At 54.5% G+C, this 27,840-nt stretch overlaps 1 protein-coding gene across 5 annotated transcripts; it reads left to right on the top strand.

The window, feature by feature from the left end:
- The first annotated feature begins 2,414 nt into the window (after positions 1–2,414).
- On the top strand, positions 2,415–27,107 carry CHAF1A (chromatin assembly factor 1 subunit A). 5 transcript variants are annotated; one of them, XM_047705747.1, is made up of 15 exons: positions 2,415–2,709; positions 5,502–5,552; positions 6,587–7,455; positions 12,659–12,712; positions 14,294–14,523; positions 14,712–14,772; positions 15,006–15,074; positions 17,107–17,333; positions 17,813–17,981; positions 18,107–18,187; positions 19,091–19,183; positions 20,298–20,550; positions 21,094–21,571; positions 25,963–26,059; positions 26,629–27,107. In XM_047705747.1, the coding sequence occupies exons 1-14, from the start codon at positions 2,418–2,420 to the stop codon at positions 26,033–26,035; spliced, it is 3,000 nt and encodes a 999-aa protein (XP_047561703.1). In that variant the 5' UTR covers positions 2,415–2,417; the 3' UTR covers positions 26,036–26,059; positions 26,629–27,107. The 5 variants fall into 5 exon arrangements, with proteins under 5 accessions (XP_047561703.1, XP_047561694.1, XP_047561728.1 ...); XM_047705738.1 differs by having other exon boundaries at positions 2,416–2,709; positions 21,094–21,584; XM_047705772.1 differs by lacking the exon at positions 2,415–2,709 and adding an exon at positions 2,756–2,934 and having other exon boundaries at positions 21,094–21,584.
- Positions 27,108–27,840: the final 733 nt, after the last annotated feature.

Below are 27,840 nucleotides of genomic sequence, written 5' to 3'. Positions count from 1 at the left end.
GCAACCGCACACTTCCGGTGCCGGCCTGCGCGCGCCCCACGGCCCCGACTGCGCACGCGCGCCCCCTGCCGGCCAGGGAGCGCACGCGCATGTCGTCGTCCCTGCGGCGGCGGCCTCCGCCAGCGAGCCGACAGGAGCGAGCCTAGAGAGACCATGGAGATTACAGCGACCCCTGGAGGCCCCGGAGGTAGTCCTAACGTTTTAGGAAAGGCGCTTAAATCCTGGAGAGGTTGGGAGGCGGAGTTTACAAGTCTCAATATACCTGTTTGTTAATCTCAGCTAACCCAATTCTCTGGGCGTTTAGTCCCTCCCGCGCACACTGTCTTCAACCCTGCCACGGGCTCATCCATACAGCTGCCCAACTCAGACATCAGGGTGTCACTTCTACTTCCTTTCCATCCCCTTATCCTCCCTGCCCTGTCTAGACCATCCCATTGGCCTCCTCTCTGTATGTCTGTTCGGAGGTTCCCCCTCCAGTTTCCCCTAAAAATAGTCAGAAAGATGCTCTATAACACAATTCATATCACGTTATTCTACTGTCCTCAGAATACACTCACAGGGGGGCGCCTGGATGGCTCAGTCGTTAAGCGTCTGCCTTCAGCTCAGGTCAAGATCCCAGGGTTCTGGGATCCAGCCAGGCATCGGGCTCCCTGCTCCGCAGAAGCCTGTTTCTCCCTCTCCCACTCCCCCTCCTTCTGTTCCCTCTCTCGCTGTCTCTCTCTGTCAAATAAATGAATAAAATCTTTAAAAAAAAATAATAATACACTCACAATTTCCTAGCATGGTCTGCCTACATTTTGGCTCAATCTTGCACAGAACGACTCTTCCGACTTCAGCCCTCTTCCTCTTCTATAATCCATGATCCCTGTTTCCTATGGGCCTTTTCTAATGTTCCTTTCTTGCACATTCTCCCCCAATCTTCCCTGCATCCTTTGTACATAAAAGAGAAATCTGTTTGGAATTTCACCTCCTTTGGGAAGTCCTCCTGGGTTTATACATGTTAATTGATTTGAGTTTTTTAAAAAATCAACTGTTATTGAATTGAATTGATTGGAAGTAATAATGAATTGAAACAGATAAATTAATCCAAAAAGAGGAACAAGAAAGTGGCTAGAGCTAATGTGTTTGCAACTTCAATGCTGAAATCTCTGACAGATTTGGGTGATTTTCTGAAGCAGAAGATTGTTGGAAGTTTCCAAATGCCTCAACAGAAGGTACTGGACCTAGATGGAGGATTGTTTCAGAATATGTACGCCACAAACCTCCTTCCCAAAGATCCTGATGGGGCTGTTATGAATAGTTTTTTGTTTTTTTTTTTTTTTAAATTCCCCATGTGATTCTGAAAGGCACTCAATGGTGACCCTCTGGTTTAAATCATTGCAAAATGCTAGAATGTCATGATTCATACGGGGGAATCTCATGCTTTGAGTAAAACATGACCTGCCCCAAATAATATGCCTAATAATTCAGCTTTAATTATCCAATCTATAGAATTGATAGAATTCTGAACTTGGGCTAAATGTGAGTCTTCTTTCCTAACTTCTCCGCTTGAGAGATTAAATTGATGCTAAAGAAAACTAATTCTAGGGGCACCTGGATGGCTCAGTCGTTAAGCGTCTGCCTTCGGCTCAGGTCATGATCTCAGGGTTCTGGGATGGAGCCCCGCACAGGCCTCCTTGCTCAGCAGGAAGCCTGCTTCTCCCTCTCCCACTCCCGCTGCTTCTGTTCCCACTCTCGCTGTGTCTCTCTCTGTCAAATAAATAAATAAAATCTTAAAAAAAAAAACTGTAAGGAAAAAAGGGCGGGGGAGTTGGGGAAAAAAAAGAGGGGAAAGAACCCAGTTGTAGGAATTTCACCTTGTTGGGGATAGGGAGGGAAAGGCTCCTCTGAGGTGCAGATCGAAGATCTGAAAATTAGATAGAAACTAGCCAGGAAGAATGCTGTGGAGAGTTTTCTAGGCGTTTGCACACAGTGTGTGCAAAAATCTTGATGATTACACCAGAAAGATCCATTTCATTCATTCCCTCTGAATATATTTGGTGCACAGTAAATGCTTCTAAAGCGCTACACAGAATTTACTTTCTCCCTGTTGTTCACCTAAAAAAGACACTTATAGTTTTAATAGTTATAATATTCAGCTGATGCCCAATCAGCATAAACTAAAAACTTTTCTTCCTCTAAACCGCAATTTCAGGTTGTCACCCATCAGCCTACGTAAAACGTTTCGTCATGACGTAGGAGCCTGGCCCTCCCTCCTCCTGCCGACCTATCCCACGCGCCTATCCAATCACAGTGTTGAACTCTCCCCTTGACATCTTCTGCCTCCAATCGCAGGGCACCTCCTCCCCGCCAATGACCGGCGGCCGAGAGAAGCCCCGGTCCTCCGCGGGAATATCAATAGGGGAGCCATGGGAGGAATGGAAGCCTCGGCTCTCGCGAGGATGCTCCCGGCGCTCCCTTCTTCCCGAGGCGGGTTGTCACGTGACGCTGTCTCGCCCAATCATCGCGCGGGCTGCGGGGGTCGCCGCGGTTCCCGCCAAATACGAGCTCGGCGGCCGCGGCAGCAGCGGCGCGGGCGGGAGGGCGAGCGGCAGTGGCCGCCTGAACAGAGCCCGCGCCTCCGCCGCCTGAGGGGAGCTCGAGCCGCCGCCGGGGCGATGCTGGAGGAGTTGGAGTGCGGGGCGCCCGGCGCCAGGGGAGCGGCCGCAGGTCAGTTCGGTCCCGCGCTGAGGGGAAGGGGGGGCGCGGCGCGCGGCCTGCGCAGGCCGAGGCGGCAGTTGGGGGCGGACGGGCCTCCCGGCCCCAGGCCCGCTCCTCTTCCGCGGGTGTTCGGTCGGGGCGGCTGTTACGGCCGAAGCCAGAGCCCTGCGATCCGAAGGGCGCCCTCCTTGACGTTATTGTTGCGGCCGCGACCATTTTCCCCGGCGCTTTTGCGTCAGTTCGTCCTTGCTGGGCTCTCTACGGTGACGGGTCGGTGTGGCCCGGAGGGGAGAGCGAGGCCCAGGGAGGTGGAGGGGCTGGCTTTGCAGGGTGCCGAGTGCGTTTGTGTCCCCTGAGCAAGCTGGACCGTGTGGGCCCGGGGACCCACGGGTTCGGGGACCACAACAGCTGCGTCTGCCGGTCGGGGCAAGCCCAGATAAGAGGCCCGGATGGTGGGCTCGTCCGGGAGCTGGGGCTCCCTGGTTCTTGATCCTGCCCTCTATGCAAGGTGAAGACTTGTCTTCCCTTCCCCCACCGCACCTTGGGAAGGGGCTTTCCTGCACCTGGCTGGGCCTGGGAAACGTGGGATGGTGAGCCGAGGAGGGCTAGACTGTCTACTTTGCTTGACTCCCATTTTGTGCCTAGCGCCGGCGCAACGCTTGGCGCACAGTAAGTGCCTGATAAACAACCTGTCCCTTGAGTTGAGTTGAGGGCTGACGGGGAGGTCCACTAGTCTGCTCCAGGGCTTCCCAGCCTGGGCACTGTTGACACTGGGGCTGTCCCTTGCATTGTAGTGTTGAGCATCGTCCCTGGCCTCCACCCGTTAGATCCCAGTAGCATCCCCTTTTTCCTACTTGTGACGACCAGCAAAGGTATCCGAGCAGTGCCAAGGGGCCGCAGGATGGAGGAGGGGGTGGGACACAGAATCGCCCCCTCGTTGAGAAGCACCGCTCCTTGGAAATTTCACGGAGACCTAAAATTTGTATCGATAAAGTTGGGACCGATTGTCTTGAGCGGTCATTTGATACAGTAAGAGTGTTTAATTTAAGAATTTTTAAAAACCACCTCGCTGTGACCCTCCTACCATAAGAGGAAGGGGTGTTTTAAGGCGCGGTAAAATAGGATCCATGTAATCTCAGAAGAGCGAGCCTCGGTAACGTTAGACACGAGTGTGTGTGGGTCGTATGTGTGCCTTTGAACGGTTCACATCCCTAGGTGAGCTACTCTTCCATGCTTCTGGGCCTAGGTCACTTTTGTTCCCCTCACATCCAAGCTGGCGGGCCACACGGGTAAATCCTTTTGGTTGTCCTAAAAATAAATCTACGTGGGTAAAGATTATGTATACTTCAGATAAGGGGGGGGGGATCCTGTCTTTGGTAAATGAGGACCTGGGAATGATACCGTCTTGAAATGGGAAGAAAGGAGATGTGAATCCTGGGGGTCCTTGTATTCCAAGCCTGGGGCTTAGGCGAGAGCAGTTTCATCTCTGGACAGCTGAGTTTTTCAGGAACCTAGATCTGCTTTTTGAAAATACTCACTTGTGTGTATCTCTTACAAAACATATGTAGATTGAGCCAAATAACTAACCTAGATATTTTCAAGCCAGATCTCCTAGCAGGTGTCAGCTTCTAAACTTACTCTAACCAATTTAAGGATATTTTCCCAAAGACTTAGCTCTATTTGCGGTCATTTTTGTCTCAGCTTGGATATTATTAGATGCTTCTTTTGACATTTTTTTCGTGCAGGAAAATACTCTCCCTTCTTTCTTTCTTTTTTTTTTTTTAAAGATTTTATTTATTTATTTGACAGAGAGAGATCACAAGCAGGCAGAGAGGCAGGTAGAAAGAGAGGAGGAAGCAGGCTCCCTGCTGAGCAGAGAGCCTGACGCGGGGCTCGATCCCAGGACCCTGAGATCATGACCTGAGCCGAAGGCAGCGGCTTAACCCACTGAGCCACCCAGGCGCCCCCTCTCCCTTATTTCTTGAGAGCACGTCAGGTCCACCCCGGCAAGCTCAACATGCTTTAAATTGTTTTACCTGTATGGACTCTATTTAAGAAGAAAATTAGTCCTATTCTGATTTTGCAGATTTGGTGGTGGGGATGGTTTGATTGGAGGAGGACATTTTGGGGTCATTAATAGTGAAATCTGTAATGCAGTGTTCTCTGTCATCTCTGCTTGCACTTGTTTCCCTTTTTCTTCTCTCTCTCTCTTTTTTAAGATTTTATTTTTTAAGTAATCTCTACACTCAGTGTGGGGCTTGAACTCACAGCCCTGAGATCAAGAGCGGCGTGTTCCTCCAACCGAGCCAGCCATTTGCCCCATCTTTCCCCTTTTCACTGTCCCTGTTACCATGCTCATTGGTGTCCCACTATGTGCCACTTCTGAGCTAGGTGCACAGGGTACAGTGTGGAACAAGTCTCCGTGTTGTCACAGAGCTGCCATTGTGTGGGGGAGGGGGAGAAGACCTCATAATGCAAGTTTCAGAGCCATGGTTACCACACAGAATGAGAAGGTGTGACAGTGTTGAGAGCAGAATTTCTCAACCTGTTAACATTTTGGGCAGATAATTCTGCCTTGGGTGCTATCCTGTGTATTTTAGGATATTTTGCAGTATCTCTGTCCTCTATCCACTAGACACTCCCCCTCACAGCAACCAAAAATATCCCTAAACACTGCCAAAGGCCCCGTGGTGGGGGTAGCAAAATCGCTCCTCCCGGACAACCACTTTGGACATGTTAGGTGGCTCCATATGAATTACTTCCAACTTTTAATAACTTATCCTTTGACACTTCATTCACAGCCATGGATTGCAAAGACAGACCAGCTTTTCCAGTCAAGAAGTTAATACAAGGTAACTGTCTGGGAAGGGGTTAAATACTGTTCCTAACTTGTATCCTTCATCATCTCCTCAGCAGTATTTTTAATTTTCTTTGAGCAGGGGCCTTCCACTGGGGTCCTCAGGGCTCAAGGGCTAGAGGTGAGATAACATTTGTACCTTCCAGTCAGAGGCTGTGGAGCCCCTACGATTATGTTGCTGTTTTCTTAGGTTCCCGGGAGCAAATCCAGTGGTCACTGCCCTTACTTGGGTTTCTCTACGTCAGCACTGTTGACATTCTGTAATTTTTTGTCACAGTTTGAGGCTGTCCTCTATATTGTATGGTTTAGCAGCGTCCCTGGTCGCTCAAGTTATGACAAACAGTAATATCTGCAGACTCCGCCAGAAATCCCTGGCAAGCTCCGCTACCCCTGGTTGAACCATGGTTGTACAGGACGATAAATGTGTCCAAATCCTTTGGTGTAAAAAGAGTGTTTATTTGCCCTTAGGCCAGATTAGTTAAGTAACTGTATAAAAAACTATGGTTTCTGGTGTTTAAAACTTTTTTTTTTTTTTAAGATTTTATTTATTTATTTGACAGAGATCACAAGTAGGCAGAGAGGCAGGCAGAGAGAGAGGAGGAAGCAGGCTCCCCGTTGTGCGGAGAGCCCAATCCAGGGCTCGATCCCAGGATCCTGGGATCATGACCTGAGCCGAAGGCAGAGGCTTAACCCACTGAGCCACCCAGGAGCCCCTCTGGTGTTTAAAACTTGGTATCTGGTTCCACTAGAGCTGTTTTCCTCTTCCCGTGATAACCGGTGGCAAGTTTGATATTGAGGGGAGTCACGTTAAGGGCAGCAGTCTCTGAGGTGACAGGATCAGGGGCAGGGGCAAACCGTGGAGCCTGAGGTCATCCCTGTTTCCTAGAGAAGTCCCGACCCCCTGGACCCCCGGACTCCCCTCCAGCCCAGCAAGGCCGGTGGTTATTGAACTTGCGGAATATCAAATTATCGATGGGTTGTCGCCCTTCACACTTCCCCTGTAAAGACGGCCTTCTCTCTCCATTTCAGCTCGTCTGCCCTTCAAGCGCCTGAATCTTCTCCCAAAGGAGAAGAGCGAGGACGGGTCGGATGACACCAGGAGCTCTGAGGGTGCTCCTGCCCAAAGTCAAGTCCCTGATCTGGAGACCTCTTTGGACACCGTGGAGAACAACTGTCATATGGGCTCTGACATAGACTGTAGTCCCAAACTTGTCAACGGGAAGGGTCCCTTAGATAACTTTTTAAGAAACAGAGTCAAGACCAATATTGACCAGACCGCGGTCATCATTGATTTGACAGAGGACTCGAGTGACCAACTAGATGGCCTTGTGGCCCACAGTAAACTAGATGCTGCAGCCTCTCCCTCTGAGGAGGCTGTAAGTGGGGTCGGAGAAGAAGCTGGAGGTGACAGGGGGCCACTGGAGGCCAGTCCGGAGGATGAGCTGGCATGTCCTGAGGAGACCCTTTCCGACATTCCATGCAAAACCGAGAAGGAGGGTGCCGGCTCCGGGGACCCAGAGAGGAGTGGAGATGGGCAGAAAGGCTCACCCCCAAGCTGCCCTGTGCCAACCAGTGACGCAAGAATGTGCCCGGAGAAGGACCAGGATGGTTGGAGTGAAGCCAGGGGCATCCTGTTCAAGGGGAAGGTGCCCGTGGTGGTCTTGCAGGATATTCTGGCTGGGAAACCTCCTCGAGCCAAGTCTCCGCCCGTGACCCCCACAGACCAGGGCGTGCCCTCTGAGAGCGAGACGCTGGAGTCCGGCCCTGAAGAAGACTCTGTTCTTAGCCACTCGTCCCGGGGTTCTTCCTCTCCCACCAGCTCACCCGAGGGGCAGTCTGTTTCCAAAAAGCAGCACGGCAGTCCCAGGCCCTCCCCAGCCTGCACACCTATCCGCAGAGTGAGTATCTCTGCCGAATGCCGGTGTGGCAATGGCGACGGGATTCAGCCTCTTGCTCTCCTCCTGGGGATACTGCGTGGCCCAGGTGGTTAGTGGCCAAGTAGGTGGGGCCACAGACTGATTGGGAATTCTTTTTTTTTTTTTTTTTTTTTTTTTTAAGATTTTTATTGATTTATTTGACTGACAGATCACAAGCAGGCAGAGAGCGAGGAGGGGAAGCAGGCTCCCTGCCGAGCAGAGAGCCCAATGCAGGGCTCAGTCCCAGGACCCTGGAATCATGACCTGAGCCGAAGGCAGAGGCTTTAACCCACTGAGCCACCCAGGCGCCCCATGATTGGGAATTCTTTGGCTATCAAAACCGTGAGCGGTGTTTGGTTACATGTGCCCCGCGATGTGCTGGTGGCTCTGTTAGTCACCAGTGTGTCAGGTGTCTTCTGTGAACTGCCATCTTGGTAGCCATGGTTGTTCACACCTGAGGAGTGGTGCCAGTCAACTTGCCCATGTTAGTGAGGAGCGCACGTAAGCAGGCAGCTGCGACCCCCCCATGTCAGATGTCAGCTCCTTTCTCCTTGCTGTTCTAACGCGGGCTCGTAAGGGGGTTGATGGGAGGGAGTCTTGGTGAAGGGATCCCAAGACAGCAGGAAGACTAAAACAGGGGTTCTGCAGGGTCAGCTCTCGTCAGCCTGGACACCCAGACCTAGACACTGAAAAACTGCCCCCAGAGCAACGAGAACCAGAGGAAAACATGGCCCCATTTTAAGGACCCACAGAAAGATGACTCTCAAAATGCCTGTCCCTGTTGCTGGCTTGTCATCAGCACAGTGGCAGCTGTCTCTGCTCTCATGCCCCCTTAGGGTCTTCTGGGTAAAACTGATAAATTGAGTCAAGAATCCAGAAGTGTGTATAATGGCGTCCTTTGGTTTGGGTTTTTTGGTTTTTGGTTTTCGGTGTTTTGGTTTTGTAGAATTTTTGTTCACTTTACGTTTTTGTTTGTTTTAACTAGGCTCGGTGCTCAGCGTGGGGCTCAAACACATGACTTTTTAGATCAAGAGTCGCACGCTCCACACGTAGAAGAACCAGCCAGGTGCCCTTAGGTGGTTTTGTGTTTTTGGTTGCTTTTTAATGTAAGATCAGATCCCGGGTTGGATCATTCAGTCTCCACTGAACCTGCTTGATTTGACCTTGATCACTTTGTGAGATTTGATCTCTAAGGGACTAATTATTTTTCTGGGTGACTGCATGGCTTTTATCTCCTGAGGAGTTTAGAAGGAAAGAAACAGTGGCTTTCTCTTTAGGTTTTCAAAATGGTAAGGGTGGAGCAATCTTTTTTTCTTGCAGACAGAGATACGTTTTTAAACTTCCATGTGAGCCATTACTCAGACGCTCAGAATCAGAGTTGAGTCCCTTTCCGCCGTCAGCCATCTTGTTCGGTCCGGCCAGTTGTCTGAAGTCCTTCCAGCCTGCTGCTGCTACTTGGCCTAGATCTTGTCATGTGACGTGTTACAGCCAGTTAGCCTAGAAAACAGGACATGCCCACGTGTTTCCGTTCTTCTCAAGCACTTTATTTTTTAAGTTTGCTTTTATACCCGTAGCCAAGCCCAAGGATTGGGAAATGACATAGTTGGGCCTTGTCATGAAACAGTTTTACTTCTGTCTGCTGGCGCCCTCGGCAAGCCGAGCATTAAACCGAGTGTGGCTGGTTAAGAGATCCTGTGCCTCGGATGTTGGCTCCTCGCTCTCAACACAGGTCTGGAGGTCTGAAACGCTCGAGAAGGCAGTGTTACCACGTGGCTTTGCAAATAATTTGCACTGTGAGTGGTGAAGGTTCACACGGCCCCAGAGCCTGCGGCAGAAAATCGCCCCTGCCACCCCCGGTGAGCTGGTCGGTCACAGGAGTGGAAGTGGAGCCTCCGGTGGTGGTTGGCACCGGATGGATGAGAGCAAAGCCAAGTGATTATCAGGTGTCCCCGGTGCTGTGAGAGCCAGACTCCCCGGGGGGGGGCAAGATGGACCACTTGCAACCACACCCACAGCCTCGTGCATTATCTCCCACCCCCCCCACCCCCGGAGTTTCCGGAGCAGAAGCAGGAGTTTCCAATTCGCCGCTTAGTTTTGTGTTTGGTGCTCAACCAGCACCTTCCCTGGGGGGCTCAAGGGTTTCCTGACCGGTATTAGCTTGGGGAATACTTGGGTTTTTCCACTTTCCCTCTCCACATCCTCCTTTCCTGATTGTAGATGGAAACTTAGTGGAAGCTCACATATTGTTTCATGTTACGGTGTAACGTGTTTGGTTTTATTTGGCTTTCACAGTCCTGGGTTGGTACTATAATCTCTGCATTTGGATGCCCTAGGCATGCTCCTCTAATGCCCGCATGCGTGCGTGCATGTTTCCCTTCCAGGGAACTTAAGATGCAGCTCCTGCTGGATCTTCCCAGGGAGTCTGAGATCGTCCACTCAAAGAGCTTCATTCTGTTGTTTCTTGTGTCATTTGTTGTGTTCGTTAAAGCACCAGGGTTCCGGAGACTCTTGTGTTGAGAACAGGTCTGGAGGAACGCAGTTTGGGCTCATGCGGGCTCTTCTGGCTAAATGGTCGCTCCGTAGCATTGGAGCATTTTACCATCTGGAGTAGAAGTTGGCTTGTGCTTTAGCCGTGAATTCAGCCTGCTTTAATGGCGATAAGAAGTTTATTTTTTTCATAAACGAAGATGTGGATACAGCTGTGTTCCTGGAATCTGGGCATCTCTACAGATGAGCCCAGATCGCTGGAACTTTTCCAGGTATAACTTAAATTACACAAGTGCTAAATTCTTCGTGTTCAAAAAACATCACTGAAGCATGACACTCCCTCCAGCCCAGCTCTCCCAGGAGTTTGTCACAGTTTATGCTTCCCTGTGTGGCTTATGTGAGAGATCCTTGGGAATACACGGTATCGTTTTGTGTCCTTATAGGAGCCATGTGCTGTAAATATGTTTCTTTTTCATTCTGGGCTGTCTTCTGTATGTTTGATATTTTCTCTACAGGCCTGGGAAGGTCTCTGGTTAGCTGCTATGTCTTACACCTGTGGTCTGGACATACTGCAGTTCACGGAGTCGGTCTTGTTGGTAGATGTTTCCATGGTCTCTAATTCTCAGCCTTGACAAAGCAACTGTAATGCGCTTCCTTCTGCATGTTTCCTTGGGCTGCTGTTAAGTAGCACTCGGAGCTCCCGGAGGCCCAGGTGAATGTTGCCTACTCGCTTGCCCTCCACTGTGGCTGGAGCGGTTTGCAAAGGTCGCACGTCTCTCCCCTGCGAGGAGGTTTTTAGCTGCTCCTGCTGCATCACTGCCTCTCCTCACCTCATTCACTGCTGCTTCGGAGCGAAGAAATCGATGTCCCTGTATACATAAAGTCAGAGCAAGTGGCTCTGAACGGGTCCTGCCACGTGAGGTTTGTGCCCGTGGTTTTGTCCGCCTTGACGACCGGGGTGTCGATGTGTGTGTGTCAGCTTCCTGCTGGGGTCTTGGTCTTGTTTTTGGCAGCCGAGTTCCAGACCGGTGACGCGTGTGGTCTCCACTTGGGGAGAGTTTCATAAACACTGGGACCAAATGTCGAGAAGATATTCTGTCAGACCAGTGAGGCCCATCTGGGTTCCTAGTGACGCAGTACGTCCTGGTTCCGCATGAAATGATCACAGCTCTGGTCGTCGATCAGGAGCTGGCTCCTGGGAGTCCGTCACCTGGCTGGACTCGCCGCAGAGGGGAGGCTCTGTCAAAGGCACTGTGTTTTCCTCTCAAGTGCACTCCTGGCGTGGAAATCCGGCCATCATGTTGGGTACTATCCATTTGAACACAGAGGACAATGACAGAAATGCAGCAACTTTCATATGCTGCTGTTAAATCCTTTCTGGTGGGGGTGATGTCCGGGGACTTGGCAGGCAGAGCGGACTCTGGAGAGGCAGGTGGTGTTTCTCAAGCCCTTGGTAAAACTGCTTCAGAAGCTGGCATCTGCGCTGGTGCGGGCTCAGTAAAGACAGGCTCGAGCATCCTGGCACGATGCTAGAGGCATTTGAGGTCCTGCCGGCACGTGGCTTTCATATGACTGCTGCCATTTCCTAAGGGAAGGCTTAATCCAAAAAATCCAAAAAATTGGGTGGGTCCCAAGTAAGAAGGATGTCGTCTTGATGTATTCATCTGTAAGTTGTGTTCCACACGCGGTCTTGGGCTCTCCCCAAGGAATCATCGCGACCTAGTCTTGTCAGTGTTGTCAGAGCATCTCAAGGAAAATGGGCCTTTGGTTTTTCAAGTCTCCAGTCTCACGTTCTGGCTGCCTCTCTGTCTCCACGGAGCCTGGGTAGTTGCTGCTTCTCTGCGCGCACTCTCCGCACCGCTCTTCCGTCTGACGGTTTGGTTTTCAGGCTCCCCGCTCTGGAGGTAGCTTCGGCCGGTAGTCTGAGTTGTTCACACTCAAACCTGAGGCCGTGAAGCCAGCGGTGCGTCTTGGTGAGTCCTTCCGGCCGTGCTCACCCTGTAGCCGGGCGGTAGAGGCTGTTGTGCTCTAGGATGTAGGGGTCCTAGACCAGATGGCTACCTCCGGCATGCTGACCTTTTCCCCTGAACGTTCGCTCCACATCTTGGAAGGCGGAGTACACATTGGTGGCTCATGGGAAGCTGGGCCACAGACCCGTTGTATTTGATTCACAGTGTTAACTTTTAGACATTACATAGAAAATGTAAACAAAATTACCAGTATCCGCTGCTCTTGGAAGAATCAGAAGGGGCTGCTGTGCCGGGTTACTGGCTCTGTCCCTTTCACGCAGGGTGTGCCTCACGTCTTCTGCTACAAAGCCTTCTACTTGTGTCACCTGCCGGCCGCCGAGGCTGGCTGTCCCCTGCCGTTTGGTGCTGAGCCTGCCGTGTTTCTGCTGTGCTTGGCCCCTTTCATTTTTGTTATCTGTGTCCCCAGTTTCCTCTTTCATCCCCAGAGACGCGCATGTCAATGGTCTTTGGAGTTCATGACCCCACCGCGACATTTTGGTTTTTGGTTCTGTTTGGTGGAAACTAGTCACTGGGAAGGTTTTCCCTGAGCTCTTTTTGTAAAGCAGTTCTCCGTAGTGTGAGCCCCTTACTCCCCATTCTCCTTCTTTCCCGGAGAAGCGTGTGATATGTTCCATGTACTGAAGTGATCGAAGCAAGCCGTGTTTAAAGAGAAATATCTTTCATTTCAGATAACTCAGAAACTCAGAGCTTCTGCAGAGAAGGACAAGCTCAAACTGCAAAGAGTAAGACATTTCCCCTGAAACAGAAAGTTAACCTGCTGTGCTTTTTGTATTGAATAGTAAGCAAGGCCCCTGCACCCCTCCTTTGCCTGTTGTCACCTTTCCCCGCTTGTCCTGACCATGACTTTGAATCTTGCTTCATTTCACACAACTGTGCCCTGGGACTGGTGGGTTGCATCATCTTAGTGAAGATTTTGCACGTAGTCTTTCTAAGCTTCTGTTATGATCCTTGTTACTCCTACTGTCTTGATAGCTGGGCTTCGTAGCTGACACCAGCCCCTTCCCATGTGCTGTGCTGGTCTGGTGGCCACGATGCTAGATGGGTGATTACTGTCTAGTGTCGCTTCTGAGTCTTCGTTTCTGTCGCCTGGGGGTCCCTACCTGTCTCACGCTGCAAAGCAGAGGACGTTTTCCTCATTGCCGTAAGGAGCAGAGAAGGCCAGTGGGCTTCCCCAGCCCAGCCAGCCTGTGGAAGGGGTGATGAGGACAGTGGGTCTGGGCTCACCCCATGCTTCCTATGCCATCTGCCTTATGGCTGCATTCAGTTCTTGTGGGTCAGCTTTTGGTGGTGGTTTTAGAGTTTCTCTCATTCTTGGAGAATTTCAGAGGTTGACACACATGGGGTGGGGGAGGGACATGGGGCTCAAGTATGACCGGTTTCCAGAAGCCTTCTGCCTTCTTAATGAGCTGTAAGAAGGGTCCACATGACTCCTCACCACCTTGCATGCTTTCCCCAGTCCAGACACCTTCTTCAAGTATCCGATCCGTCGCGGAAGGTGCAGAGGGCGGGCGCCCTGTGAGAATGGAAAGCTTCTGCCATCACTAGCGGAGAGCCTCTGGGGCTTTCCTTAAAGCAATGAGAGGCTTCTTAGGGCAGAAGGTGGGACGTTCCCTAGAGGCGAGGGCGGAGTCCTATGCCCAGACCGAAACCGGAGTTGCCAGGCTCCTGATGTTGAGAAACCCATTTCCTACACAAATAGTCCTCGAACTTTCCCTGGTGCTGTGGCAGAAGGGGAGCCCCCGTGTCTGGCAGGTGTCTCGCCTGCTGAGTAGGAGCTGGGGCTTAGATACTGACGCAGGGCCTCAGGCCGTGTGACGGTTGTTGGGAATGAGGAACTGATGTAAAGATAAAAGCAAATTCATTTTTTCTTTTATTGTTTATTTTCATTCCCCCCCCTGACTTAGCAGATTCCCAGTCCCTGCCTCATCCCGATCTTCCATTTAAGAGGAAAAAAAAATAAACCCTATAATTTGATCTGGTTTGGGGAGGGTGGGAAGAAAAATGCTTTTGTTTTAAAGGTAGGGAAACAAAACCTACAGGTATTTTTGTGTCTTTATTTTATCATCATTTTCTGATTATGTCATTGTTTTTAATTAAGTAAAAAGATAAACTCCGCCCCATGTTTAAAGATGGTGTTTTGAGTGAAGCGTATTTCAAATTGCGCAGAGGTCCCCTGAGCATTGGCTGGTGGCCGGTGTGGGAAGGCGCCGGCCGGCAGGGTCCCTCCCCGGGGGGCCACCTCTCCTCTTCCTCCACGGCCTGCGGGCACAGGGACACAGCCGTGGGACCCTCTCTTGGTGTAGGACAGGGAGCGGTTGGGCAAGCAGCTCAAGTTACGGGCGGAGAAAGAAGAAAAGGAGAAGCTGAAGGAGGAGGCCAAGCGGGCCAAGGAAGAGGCCAAGAAGAAGAAGGAGGAGGAGAAGGAGCTGAAGGAGAAGGAGCGGCGCGAGAAGAGGGAGAAGGACGAAAAGGAGAAGGCGGAGAAGCAGCGGCTCAAGGAGGAGCGACGCAAGGAGCGGCAGGAGGCCCTGGAGTGCGCGCCCTGGAGGAGGGGTGGGGGGACGGGAGCGCACCCTCCCCAACCCCTGCACACGTGCGCGCACCCCTGCACACGCGCGGGCCTGCCCGGGACGCCCGGGACCGGGGCCGCGCCTTCCCAAGGCAGGCTGGGTCTGCGCACACCCGAGCTGCCAGACTGAGGCTGAATTTCCTGTCTCCCAGGGCGAAGCTGGAGGAGAAGAGGAAAAAGGAAGAGGAAAAACGGTTGCGGGAAGAGGAGAAGGTAGGTTATTGTCAGGACCTCTGCGGGCGTCCCCTCTGCCTGGGGAAGCCAGGTGGCCCCCGGGGGCTCCAGCTGCAGCTTGCGGGCGTGCGGAGTGTCGGACGCCCCCGGGCCTTCGTGGGTTTAGAGAGCGGACAGCAAAGGAGCGCTCTCACCTCTGAAACGCTGGGCTCGCGTTCTCGGGGCCACCGTCTCCCTTCATTTCTTCGTGTTCATCTTCTCTTCCGTTGCAGCGCATTAAAGCAGAGAAGGCCGAAATCACGAGGTTCTTTCGGAAGCCAAAGACCCCGCAGGCCCCCAAGGTAAGCGCCCGGCTTCGTCCTGCTGGACTTTCTCTGGCACGTTTGTCCTTCTGAAAAGTACAAGGGTGTCTTCTGACCAGGGAGCTTCCCTTTGATCAAGAGGGGGCCTCTGCTTACAGAGGGAGGTTTTACTTCTGACGGAGGCTGGAGACTCAATATTTTGTCATTCGCTCTGTCCTTGAGAAGGCGAAAAGTGGCACGTGTGGTAAAACCACCACCAAGTGTTCGGAGGTTGCTTCCTGAGCAGTTTTGCGTTAGGAGCTGTGTGGGAAGGTGTAAGAGAAGACGTGCTTACGTTTAGGGAGCTGAGGCTTGGGGTGGGAGGCGAGAATAAGCATGAAACAACAGTTTGGAATTCACCAAATTCTGCTTCTCCAAGCTGGTATCTGTCGCCTTCCAGCAGCATCTGCTTCTGGAGACCCCAGACTTCCCTCCCCCTCCCTCTGCGCTCCAGAGGTAACCCATCTCCTCCGATGCAAGGGTGTCCGTCTAGAGCTTTCTGCGCATTTACACGTCTTCATATGTTTGTGTGTTTACATACATATCATGACTGTGTTCTGTCCCTGCTTTGTTTACATCGCTGGATCCTGGATTCTTGCCATGCTGGTATGTTTGGGTTGGCTTCGTTCTTTCTGTTGCCACTTAACTTTTCATAGTGTGGATGGTGTCACCGTCTACGGCCATTGTCCCATTGATGCCCCATCAGTGGCACAGTGACTGTCACTGACAGTCCTCTCTGCATGTGTGGCTTTTTTTTTTTTAAGATTTTTTTAGGGGCACCTGGGTGGCTCAGTGGGTTAAGCCTCTGCCTTCGGCTCAGGTCATGACCCCAGGGTCCTGGGATCGAGCCCTGCATCGGGCTCCCTGCCCAGTGGGGAGCCTGCTTCCTCCTCTCTCTGCCTGCCTCTCTGCCTGCTTGTGATCTCTCTCTCTCTCTCTCTCAAATAATAAATCTTTAAAGTTTTTTTTTTTTAATAATCTCTATACCCAATGTGAGGTTCAGACTCCTAGCCCCAAGATCAGGAGGCGCCTGCTGCACTGGCCAAGCCAGCCAGGCCACTATTTGTTTTTTATGTGTAGTTCCTTAGCTTGGCCGGAGTCTTTGGTCCTATGGGCTTGGCCCTAACTCTGTCCTCTCTGGGTGTCTGATAGCCCAGTACCTGCTCATTAGTGAGGTGGGCCGTTGGCTGGTTCTTGGCTTTGACTGCAAGTTGGGAATCACCAGGGAGATGTGCAAAATCTTGGAGCCTGGATCCCATCCCTGAGCATCCCCCATACGGCCCTCTATGCGGCCTCGGTGAAGGCGGTTGCCGTAGTGTTCTCTCCTCAGTGAGGTTGGAGGCTGGCTGGCTTATACTGAGCTTCACAGACGGGGACTCTCCTGACCCCGCACGTCCTCGTGTGCCAGCTTTGGGATCTGCTGACAGACATGGCCGATGCTGCAGGAACTTAGAGGGGAGAGTAAATGCACCAGAACTTGTCATGAATGGTTCTCAGGGAGCAGACATCGATGTGCAGGTTCATGTCCGCCTTCAGTGTTGAGATGGGCTCTGGCTCGTGAGTCAGCTTGTCCCAGTGCAGCTCTGGGGAAACGGCAGTCACTCCCTGGGGGTTCAGTTCCCTCTCCCGGGATCGCAGGTCCTATTGCGCCCCGCCCCCTTCTTTTTAAAGAGCCGTGTTTAGTGGGTATAATGCCGAGTAAAATTCACTCATTTGGTGAGTTCTGACAATGCGTAGGGCTCCACAGCACCCCCATACTCAAGAGCTGAAGTGTTGCTGTCGCCCCAGTTGGCTCCCTATAGTCAGCACCCTCCTCCCCGCTTGGCCCCCAGCCCCTGGCAACTGCTGATGTGACTTCTGGCCTCTAGTTTTGCCTTTTCCGGAAACTTGTGTAAATGACATCACACAGCGTGTAACCTTTTGTGTGTCTCCCTGGACTTTCGACCTGGATGAACGTGAAAAGGAGCATCCCCATGCGGTGTGCCCAGCGGCGCCCTCCCCGGCTTATGTCACATCGTCTTCTCCCTTTCAGACCCTGGCTGGCTCCTGCGGGAAGTTCGCCCCTTTTGAAATTAAAGAGCACATGGTTCTTGCCCCTCGGTTTCGGACTGCCTTCGACCAGGACCTCTGTGATCAGTTGGACCAGCTCCTCCAGCAACAGAATGGCAAGTCCTCCTTCCTGAAAGATCTGAAAGGCCGGCAGCCCCTCAGGTCCGGACCCACCATGGTTTCAAACCGAAACACGAATATTCATAACAGGTTAGTGGCCAGGGAGACCGTCTTTCGCCTGTTGGTGACGTCAGAGCGCAGTTGGAAAATGCCAGGGGCCCAGGGCAGAGCCCTGCCTTCTGGTCCGCTGCGGGCTCTTCATGGCTGGTTGTCTCCCCCCGGGGCCTAAAGCCGAAACCTCAGTGCTGAGTGTCGGGGGCGCTGGCCTTGCCGAGAGCTGCTGCTGCAGAGGGCAGACTGGCCGGCCTGGCTCCCTGGGAACAGTTGCCCTGTTCTTGTCGACCCCCTTGCTCTCTGGGAGCCCGCTTCTGTACATCCTGCGGGGCAGCTGCTCGGTGATCTTGTCTCCCCCTTCTCCTTGCTCTGTGTCCCTGGAATGAATGCCCCTTAGCTTTCTTGGGAGCAGGTGGTCTCCCATCTCTGGAAAACGTTGCCGGCCTGCTTCCCTGAGAAGCCGGGGTGACAAGCGGCGCAGAGCGCGGAGGCGCATTGCTGGGTCTCCTCCTCAGCGATGTGGTGATCGTGGAGAGCGGCAAGGCGGACGGCGTTCCTGACAGGAGGAAGTTCGGCAGGATGAAGCTCCTACAGTTTTCCGAGAATCACCGGCCGGCATACTGGGGGACGTGGAATAAGAAGACGGCCGTCATCCATCCAAGGGACCCCTGGGCCCAAGACAGGGTGAGCACGTGGCGGCGGTGCTGCTGGTCCTGGCGCGTCTGTCTTCCTGCATCTCTGCCATTCCAGCGTTTTCTGCTTTGCCAGCCCCAAAAGAGCCGTGACATGCTGCTTCTTTGTTTCCTCAGAAGTTCCTTGACTATGAGGTGGACAGTGACGAGGAGTGGGAAGAGGAGGAGCCGGGAGAGTCCCTCTCCCACAGCGAGGGGGTGAGCACGCGCCTGCATGGCTTTCAGCTCCCGCCCAGAAGGCTGTGCTCACACTCACAGCCAGCCTGTGTCTCACCGGTGGTGGGGACACCCAGATTTCCAGGAACACCCGGCTGGCCTCATCAGCTGAGCTTCCAGCTCTTGGTTTCGGCTCAGGTAGTGGTCTCAGGCACGTGAGGTGGAGCCCCATGTCAGGCTCTGCGCTGAGCAGGGAGTCTGCTCGGGGTCCTCTCTCTCTCCCCTTCCCTCTTCCTCTGCTGCCCACCCCCAACCCCCACCCCGTGCTCACTAACTCTCTCAAATAAATAAATAAATCTTTATGTTAAAAATAGTTAAAAACAACCAGATTTCCAGCATCTACTGGAAAATCTTATCTAGTGACACTAGCCCACCTGGCAGTGGGACTGAGCAGTGTCCGGCCTGTGAGATGGCGCATGCTGACCCCTGGTCTGCCTGGTCCCCACCCACGCCTCCTGTCTTACATTTGGGCGGCTTTGCTCGCTTGTGTTCTGCCTGACACACACCCCCACCGCCCCCCTCAAATAATGGGATACAGGGGCGCCTGGGTGGCTCAGTGGGTTAAAGCCTCTGCCCTTCGGCTCGGGTCATGATCCCAGGGACGTGGGATCGAGCCCCGCATCGGGCTCTCTGCTCAGCAGAGCCTGCTTCCTCCTCTCTGCCTGCCTCTCTGCCTACTTGTGATCTCTGTCTGTCAAATAAATAAAATCTTTAAAAAAACAATAATAATAATGAGGGTACATTCACGGGGTTTCACCCCACGCCCATGAGCATGACGCTCAAGGCAGTAGATGCCTTTGCCTTCCTTAGATGTTCACAGGTTAACATTTTAAATGACGTATATATTCTGTTGCCACATATTATGAACCATTTTTCTTTTTTGAGGATGATGATGACGATGTGGGAGACGATGAAGATGAAGACGATGGTTTTTTCGTGCCCCATGGGTACCTGTCTGAGGACGAGGGAGTCACTGAGGTGAGGGGAGAGCGGGGAGGTGACTGTCTCGGAGAGAGCTCGCTGGGCCGAGCTGGGCTGCGAGTGTGGGGGCTGTGACAGTGGTGCGACGGCCCAGCTCACCCACCCTCGTCCCACGTGCCCTTTGCGACCCCAACACGTAGTCATTTGTGGGGTCTCAGGGGCCTGAGCTTGAGTTTTGCCTGGGGAGGGTAGTGTGGGTGTACAGAGGTAGGAGAGAATCCCAGATGGGGCAGCGGCATGAGGAGAAACCCGAGTCAGAGGCCAGGATATTTATGCTAAAGCACTTTGGTTCTGTTTACATTTTCCTAGCTGAGGTATAACAAACTTATAAGAAAACATGCAGATCTTAGTTATTGAGCACAGTGAGCTTTAATGATTGACATGTATAAATCCATCACCTGAAATAAAATCTAGAACTTTCTGTGTCTCCAGATGGTTCCCCCGTGCCCCTTGGAGTTAACCCCCAACCTCTGCCACCAACGTGCTAGGCTCTGGCAGATGGCTGCTTTTAGGGCTCCGACAGCCGGTCAGGTTGTCGCTGTCGTCAGGTTCTCGCTGTCGTGTTGGGACAGTGGAGATTAGAGAAGTATGCCGTTGCCTGGGGGAGTGGTTTTGTCTCTCCCAAGTCAGGCTGGAGGGGCGGGTGTTCCTCGTACATTTCCAAGCAGCGAGGCAGGCTGTAGAGTCCATGGGCCTCCCCGCCTCCGAGAGCGGTGTTGGGCCTGGCCTAGAGGGTGAACTTTGCGTGGGGTTTGGGGTTGGTGATTGGACGGCCCTGGCATCACACTGTCCCCAGAAAATCTAGAGTGGCCTCGAGCGGCTTACTGGTGAGGATAGAATACTTTAGCCCCTGCTGGTCATGGCCAGAGAGGATGGGCACGTCCCAAAGAGCAAAGGGCATGAGTGCCAGTCTCCATTGCATCTAGGAAAGCACTCCACTGTTTCCCGGCGGTGATGTTAGGAAGAGGGGTGTGGGACACGGTGGGGGCCGGGACGTGTGGACAGCTGTGCCCAGCCCCAGCATGCTCGTCCCTCTCCCTGGCCCGGGGGTGGGACGAGAGGGCACAGGGGCCTGGGAACCCTGAGAGAGCATTGCTATCTGCCCTGCAAGGAGTGTGCTGACCCAGAGAACCATAAGGTTCGTCAGAAACTGAAGGCCAAAGAGTGGGACGAGTTTTTGGCTAAGGGGAAGAGGTTCCGCGTGCTCCAGCCCGTGAAGATCGGCTGCGTCTGGGCAGCTGATAAGGATGGGGGCGCCGACCGGAAGGTGCTGCAGCAGTTCACGGCGTGCCTGCTGGAGACGGTCCCCTCCGAGGAGGAGCAGACGCCCAAGGCCTCTAGAAGGGAGAAGAGAGACCAGCAGAGTGAGTGCTGGCGCCTGCCGGGAATGGGAGGGGATCGGGCTCCTAGCGCCCCGGGCCCAGGGAGACTGCTGGGCGGCTAGACTGCGATGCAGGAGGCCTGTCGGCCAATCACAAAAGCAGCGCCGGCTGAGCGCATGTCTTGCTTTCTTGATACAACTGGCAGGACCGAGCCCTCTAATTAGCACACTCAGCAGAGGGCAGAGGGCCGGGCTCAAGGTCACAATGCCTGAGGTCAGGACCGAGCCCTCTAATTAGCACACTCCGCAGAGGGCCGGGCTCAAGGTCACAATGCCTGAGGTCGCTGCCTCCTCGCTCTTCGGAGCCCAGGGAGCCCCGTGGCTCTGGAGGAGTGGGCACACGGAGGGAGGCATCTCGTTTATCTGGAGAAATCCCGCCTCGGGAGACCTGGGCTGCCCAGCCTCCCGCAGCTCACCTTGAAAGGCCACCCCGCAGCTGACCGCGTCTCTGACCTCGGTGACAGCCCGGGAGCCTCGTGCGACGTGTGTTCTCTCTCCCCGTGTCTCCCCGACCCGCCCCCACCAGTCTTGGCGCAGCTGCTCCCGCTGCTGCACGGGAATGTGAACGGAAGCAAAGTGATCATCCAGGAGTTCCAGGAGTGCTGCCGCCAGGGGCTGCTCGGCAGGGGCGCGGCCAGTCCCGACAGCAGCTCTGCCAGCCCGCCCAGCCCCGGCTCCTCCCGCCCGCAGACCCCCACCACCAGCGAGGACGCCGCCGTCCCCTCCAAGGCCAGGCTCAAGCGGATCATTTCCGAGAACTCGGTGTACGAGAAGAGGCCTGACTTCAGGATGTGCTGGTACGTCCACCCGCAGGTGCTGAAGACCTTCGACCAGGAGCACCTGCCCGTGCCGTGTCAGTGGAGTTACGTCACCATGGTGCCCTCGGCCACCAGGGAGGACAGTGGCGGCGTCCCCACCGCGGGGCCCAGCCAGGGGACGCCCGTCTCGCTGAAGCGGAAGTCAGGCGGCAGCATGTGCATCACCCAGTTCATGAAGAAGCGCAGGCACGACGGGCAGGTGAGGGGCGGGGCGGGCGGGGAGACCCCCACGGGCGCTTTTCAGTTTCTGTGAAGTGTCTTTGCTAGAGCAGTTTTCGAGTCGTAGCAAAAGTGAGCAGGAAGGGTAACGATTTCGCGTGCGTGCCTGGTCCCCAGCCACCCAGGCGCCCCAATGGCTCATTCTTTTTTAGCCCCCAATGGTGCTCTGTGTGGACACTTCTCAGCCTTTTTATGTTTTTGCTTCTGCCTTCACTTCCTTTCATTGGAAGCACTGACCAATCTGGGCTTTGCCCAACCTCGTCCACAGTGGCGAGCAGAATCATGACCGGGAGCACAGGCGGCTCCCTGATCACTGACGCGCCGCGCCGGGAGGAGCCAGTGCGAGGAGCCAAGTGTGGGGACCTGGGGGCACAGAGGGGCGGGGACCGGCCCCAGCCTTCACTGCTGTTGGACGTGCGTTTTTTTCCTGCTGGAATAGGAATGTGATGAGTTTTTTCCTAAGCTACTCTTACCGGAAACCTATTTTGCAGCGCGAGTCCCCGGTGCTTGTCTTAGGCAGGTGTCTTGGGGTAACAGACTTCACGAGGATGGTGTGAGGAAGGGGTCTTTGGAGCCGTGTCTGCGGCTCGTGTCCGGCGCCCTCCGCGGGGGTCATGTGGCTTGGGGAACTGCATGCCGCGGGCTGGGTGGTGATGCCCCCACCCCCCCAGCTCCTGCCCACGGCTTCTCTGACAGGAGGCACCGTTCAGCTTAGAAAATCCAGTGGCCGTCAGAGCAGGAAGGCGGGAGAGCTTGCTCCTGGAACGACGCCTGGCCTTCACCCTGCTGCTGCAGGCAGACGAGGCCTTTGACACCTTGTAAACCTTCCTCTTAAACCGGGACTGTTTGTGTCCTCAGCGCAGGGCTGTGTGCAGGGTTCCACCCCGCCTGTAGACACGGCTCGCCCCTCGCACCGTGGGGAGCCTCCGGGGTGAAGAGGCAGGGCTTGGGACACGCAAATACTTCCCTGGGCCTCAGCCCCAGTGACGGACTTCGGCAGATCTGTCAGGTGTTCGAGCTGTGTGTGAGCGGCAGAACCTTCCCAGGGCCTGCACCATTGTTACCCAAGCAGTCCTAGACGGAGCCCGAGCATGGCCGGCTCTGCTTGAAACCAGCCGTGGGAACCCCAGCTTGAAAATGGCCTTGTTCGTCTGTTTGTGTGGGCAGCCTTCCTTCAGGGCCCCGCCATGTCCTTGCCCGTTTGGTGGGCGTGGATGTGGAGTCTCACCCGAACTCGAGGGATGGCCCTGACTGCATCCTGAGCTCCATGGTGCCCTCTCCTCCATGGTGGTCCTCACTTTCAGGACAAACAGTGTTTTTTTTTTTTTGTTAAGATTTTATTTATTTGTTTGACAGAGATCACAGGTAGGCAGAGAGGCAGCCAGAGAGAGAGAGGGAAGCAGGCGCTGAGCAGAGAGCCCGATGCGGGGCTCTATTCCAGGACCCTGGGATCGTGACCTGAGCTGAAGGCAGAGGCTTTAACCCACTGAGCCACCCAGGTGCTCCGAAAACAATAGTTTTAGCCACTATTACATTCCCTCAAATGCCAGGTGCTAGGCTAGGCGCTTTCTGGAAATCCCTGCGTTTCGTCTGTAAGATGCTGTGTTATCGTGCTTAGCCACCAGGAAAGGAAAACCCCCGGTTGTGTGTCCGGGAATCCGCGCAATGGGGAGTCTCATCTGATGGTCTGCGCGTGAACAGTCGCCTGTTCCCGTGCCCTGTTTCCAGGTGGGGCCCTCCAGAGGCTCAGCAGTGCTGGGTACTCAACCGAAGGCTGCAAAGCAAGCGAAGCCCCTCCAGCCCCTCGCAGGGCTCACCTGCTGCCCCTGGGGTTCCAAAACTGCTCCCGGCACACGCACCATCCAGAGAGCGCGCCGAAGCTTTGGCGTTCTGGGCGTCCTGGGCCCGGTGACGCTGATTCAGCACATTGGAGCGAGGAACTTGGGGTCTCCGTGTGATTTTATTTAATTTTTAGAGAGTGAGCGAGTGAGGGCCCTCAAGCAGATTCCCCGCTGAGCGCGGAGCCAGACAGCACAGCTCCATCTCAGGACCCTGAGGGCATGACCTGAGCCAGACACGATGCTGACCCAGCTGCCCTGAGGTCTGCGTTGTAAAAGCTCCTCAGAGGGCGGCTGGGTGGCTCGGTCAGTGACGGCGTCTGACTCGTGATTCCTGCTCCGGTCGGGACCTCGGGGTCCTGAGGTAGAGGCTGCCCGCCCGCTCGGGCCGCTCCTGGCGGGGAGCCTCCCTCTCCCTCTGGCCCTCCGCCCGCCTGCTTCTGCGCGTGTGCACTCGCTCGCTCTCAAATAAGTAAATAAATCCTCAAAGCGAAATTAATACCAGAAGCCCCTTAGGAAATGCCGTGTGCCAGGTGCAGGACCTCAGCGTGGGCCAGCACAGTCTGTGCCTCATGGGGAGGAAGCTCTGAGCGCTTGGCTTCTGGGGTGTCCTGGGAGCCGCGCCATGGGCAGTTAGCCTCACCCCTGCTCTGCAGAGGGGGACGCAGTGCTCAGCGTTCCTAGTGTCAGGCCACCGCTCACAGGGCCCCAGCGTCAGCTTCAACATGGGGTGGGGGTTTGTCCTGAGCTCCGGTAATGACAGGCTCCCCCGTGTCCCACTCCCTCCTCCTTAGGGTGTGGCCTTTGTCTTCGTGGTCACACATGGCTGTCGCATCTCCCGCCGGCAAACCAAGGCAGCAGAGACTTTCTGCTTAGCTGGGTTCATAGGACTGGCCGGGCGGCCTCACTCGGCTTCCACGGTGCAAGGGCAGGGTGGGGGGATGGCTTTGGGGCAGCCTTAGCCGGGGCACCCCCCGCTGACAGCACCCACATAAACGCGCCCGACGCAGGTAAACCTCTAGAAGGTAAGACTGGAGGCCCAGAGCCTGTGGAGCGTTTGGGCTTGGGTTTCGGGAAAGCCGCTGATACTTCCCTACCCTTGCCGATAGCTGCTGTCAAACCATGAACGTCCGCACAGATTCTAGATGGGGTTGAGCTTTCCTAACTTGTGGGAATTTTTTTTTTTTTTTTTTTTTTCAAATTTTTGCTTCAGTTTTTGTTTTTTGTTTTTTTCAATTTTGTGGGAATTTAAAGATCCTTTTGAGTTGACAGCTGGCCTGCTACACCGCATGTTCCCGAGGCATCACGATCAGTCAGGTGAACAGGGCGGAGCGAGGCACCAGGACTGCGGTCTTATGTGGCCCCCGGGGGGACTCGAGCTTTAGGCTTTGATTTTATTCTGAAATGGGAGAGGCTCTGTTTCCCCTTCCAGTCCCAAATCGCCTGTGATCAAAATCACCCCGAACAGGTGTTGCTTGGAGGTCATTCTGGATCGTGGCTAAAGGCCTTTCCAAGCCCAGAGCTGGGCCCCCGCAGGCAGTAGCAATAGCCTGAGCACCTGTCCTGTGGGGGTGGGGCTGCGGCTGGGGAGCCCCCTGCAAAGTGGCGGCACCCAGGAGACCTCGTTCCTGTTGCTCCACAGACCCGCTGAGTGCCTCCCGATCAGCGTGGGGAGAGCCCGGCTCTGCTCTTCTCAGCCAGTGAATTCTCTGGAAACGGGTGGTTGGAGGCATCGGTGCTACATGCTCTGGGGGCCGCTGGCGTGTCCGTGGGGCTGCCCAGCCAGGCCAGCAGGCTGCACACCGCATGGTCCTGCACCGTCGCCCCTTTTCCAGGCAAATAAATGCCCATTTCTGTCACAGAGGAATTCCAGGAGAGTTTTGAGAAAGGGCCTCCCCTTTTGAAATAAGCCCATCTCTGCCTCTGCTGGTTCTTTGTTCATCTACATAAAGTAGCGGCACTTGTATGGATGGTTAGTGTTTAAAATTGGCCCTTTTAACCAATTAATTAATTCTTAAAAATTGGCCCTTTTCCACGTGGTCCTTCTGTCCCCTCTGGTAAAAGCCGATGAACACAGGTCCAGAGAGTCAGTGGAGACTCTGCCCACAGCGGCTCGGATGGTGTTGTCACTGGCAATAGTGGTCCGAACATGAGTGACCAGAGAGAGTTGTTGGGGACCAGGCAGAGGGGCTGAGCCCTGGGCAGAGGAGGCGACGCTGGCTGGCGGAGTTCTCCACTGTTTATTTCAAGAGAAAGTGAAAGTGGGTGTTTTATCACTGTATCTTCAGATCAAACCGGAAAGCCAGATTGCTGATTCAGAATTGGCCAATTATTTTTATAAATAATAAAATTTTTTATTGGGAGATCTGAATGAGGTCGTTGGCGAGAACCCCCCGCCCCGACAAGGCTCCTTTGTGCATAGGTTCTGAAGCACATCCTGCAGCTCGTTGCCAGATAGGTGGGGCGCACACGGCCCATCTGCTGCTGCTGCTGATGGCCTGTGCCCCCTTGTCTGTCCAGGTCGGGGCTGGGGACCTCGATGGCTTCCAGGCAGACACAGAGGAGGAGGAAGAGGAGGACGGCGACTGTGTGATCCTGGACATCTCGGATGTCGTGGGTGAGAATCTGGCAGGAAAAGAAGAACGCACGCCCCGTCGCTCCCACACTCCTGTCTGTAAACAAGGGGGCTGAGCTAAGAGACCCCAAGAGGTGCTGAGTGGGGTGGATGGGTGGGGGCAGTGCGTTCTGGTCCACGTCTGCAGGATCCGGCTTATCCGAAAGCTGCCACGTGTACAACGGGACTGGACTCCAGTAGCCATGGCAGAAATAGGTACAGTAATGGGCCAGCAGTTGGATGCTGACCACGTTGTGGTGCTGTTCCAGAAGCTTCCCGGAGAATCGGCAGTGCTGCACCTGCAGCGCCAACCCCTGGGCTGGGTTGCAGGAGGGGAGCCGTGGAGTCTTGGGGTGGTCTCGGGTGTAGAAGGGGCTGAGTCGGGGACACCTGGAGGGGGCAGTGAGGGAGGCCAATGTTTGACTCTTGCCGAGTGAGCCCAGGAGGGGACAGGCTCTGAGGGCCGTGAATGAGTGTAGCTGTCTGAAGGAGGGCGTGGGGGCAGTGACTTGGGCCCGTACCCAGTCTGGGGGTACAGCCAGCTAAAGGCCCCTCCTTCTCTTGCCTTGCAGAGGCTCCGACCCCGTGTGGAACCACTTCTGGAGCTGGGGGGTCCGTGGGAATGGACACCAGTGAGAGCCCCGTGCCCACCAGCTCGCTCAGCCCCTGCTGAGTGCCCCGCTGGCCCGGCGTGTGTAGGTAGAATGGTTAGGGCATTCACAAACGCCTCTCGGATACTTGAAAGTCCTACGAGTCCTGTGTAAAGAGCACTTTGTCCTGCTTCGCAGGCCTCCCCGGAGGTCTGGAAAGTTTTATAGAGGACGCTTGATTTGTTCCTTTTGGTATTTGTAAAAATCCCCCCCAAAAAGCTGCATATTAATCTGCTCTTGAATACAGCATTATTGCGATATGAGGATCTGTACAGGGACAGCCTGGTCGCGCCTGTGGGCCCCCAAGCAGGTGCTGTGATGAAATGCTTGTAAATGAGGTGGAGCCCGCCGCGGCTCCTCGACCTGATGAGGGTGTGTATAAACTTACTGTCCAGCCCTGACCTGGTGCATCTGTCGTCTTTTCAAGCATCGTTCCTCGTGCATGGTTCCATCCCCTGGGGCTGGCCCCCCGCTCTGGGCTGGCGGGTGTGCTCTCCCCTACGTGGCTCAGTTGTTTGTATAAAGGGTCACACCTTGCAGAAGCACTGTCCCCACTCTGGGCTGTAAAATCCTTGGCCTCTATGCTGACCTGGTTCAAGGTGACAGCTTCCGGAAAGTGCTTCTGTCGGCCTCTCCCTGCTGCCCGTCTTTTAGGCCACTGGGACTGGAACTGTAGCTTCCAGATGGACTTCAGGGTTGGGTCACCCTTGGGGAAGAACGCATGGACAGCTGTGGGCCCCTGTGCCCTGGAGGGGCCCTGTGTTGGGGCTGTAAGCAACCCCACTGAGACATCAGAGCACATCAGAGGCCTGGGGTGCAGGGATTTTGGCAGAACTCCTGGACCCCATTTAACCTGGACCAGTCCCTGTCGAGTTCTGTTCCTGCTGCGCCCAAGGGAGAGGAGGCAGCCACCGTTGGTGTTCAGCAGCCCCTGACTCAGCCAGGACCCCTCGCTGGGGGCAGGTGTGTGCGCTGCCTCTGGACGGGGCCGCCCCAGCCAGTCAAGTCCCCTGGGACCCGTGTTAGGTGGTCACCTAACAACTTGGGAGTTAATGTCAAGTCACAGTTGGGCAGGGAGGGGACCGAGATGGGGCAGCAGAGGACAGGCCCCCATCTTGCCCTGTGTGGGAACAG

This window comes from Lutra lutra, chromosome 1, assembly GCF_902655055.1.
Source record: "Lutra lutra chromosome 1, mLutLut1.2, whole genome shotgun sequence".
Taxonomy (NCBI): domain Eukaryota; kingdom Metazoa; phylum Chordata; class Mammalia; order Carnivora; family Mustelidae; genus Lutra; species Lutra lutra.
Note: the sequence above shows the minus strand (reverse complement) of the source record. Positions and strands in the feature narration are given on the sequence as shown.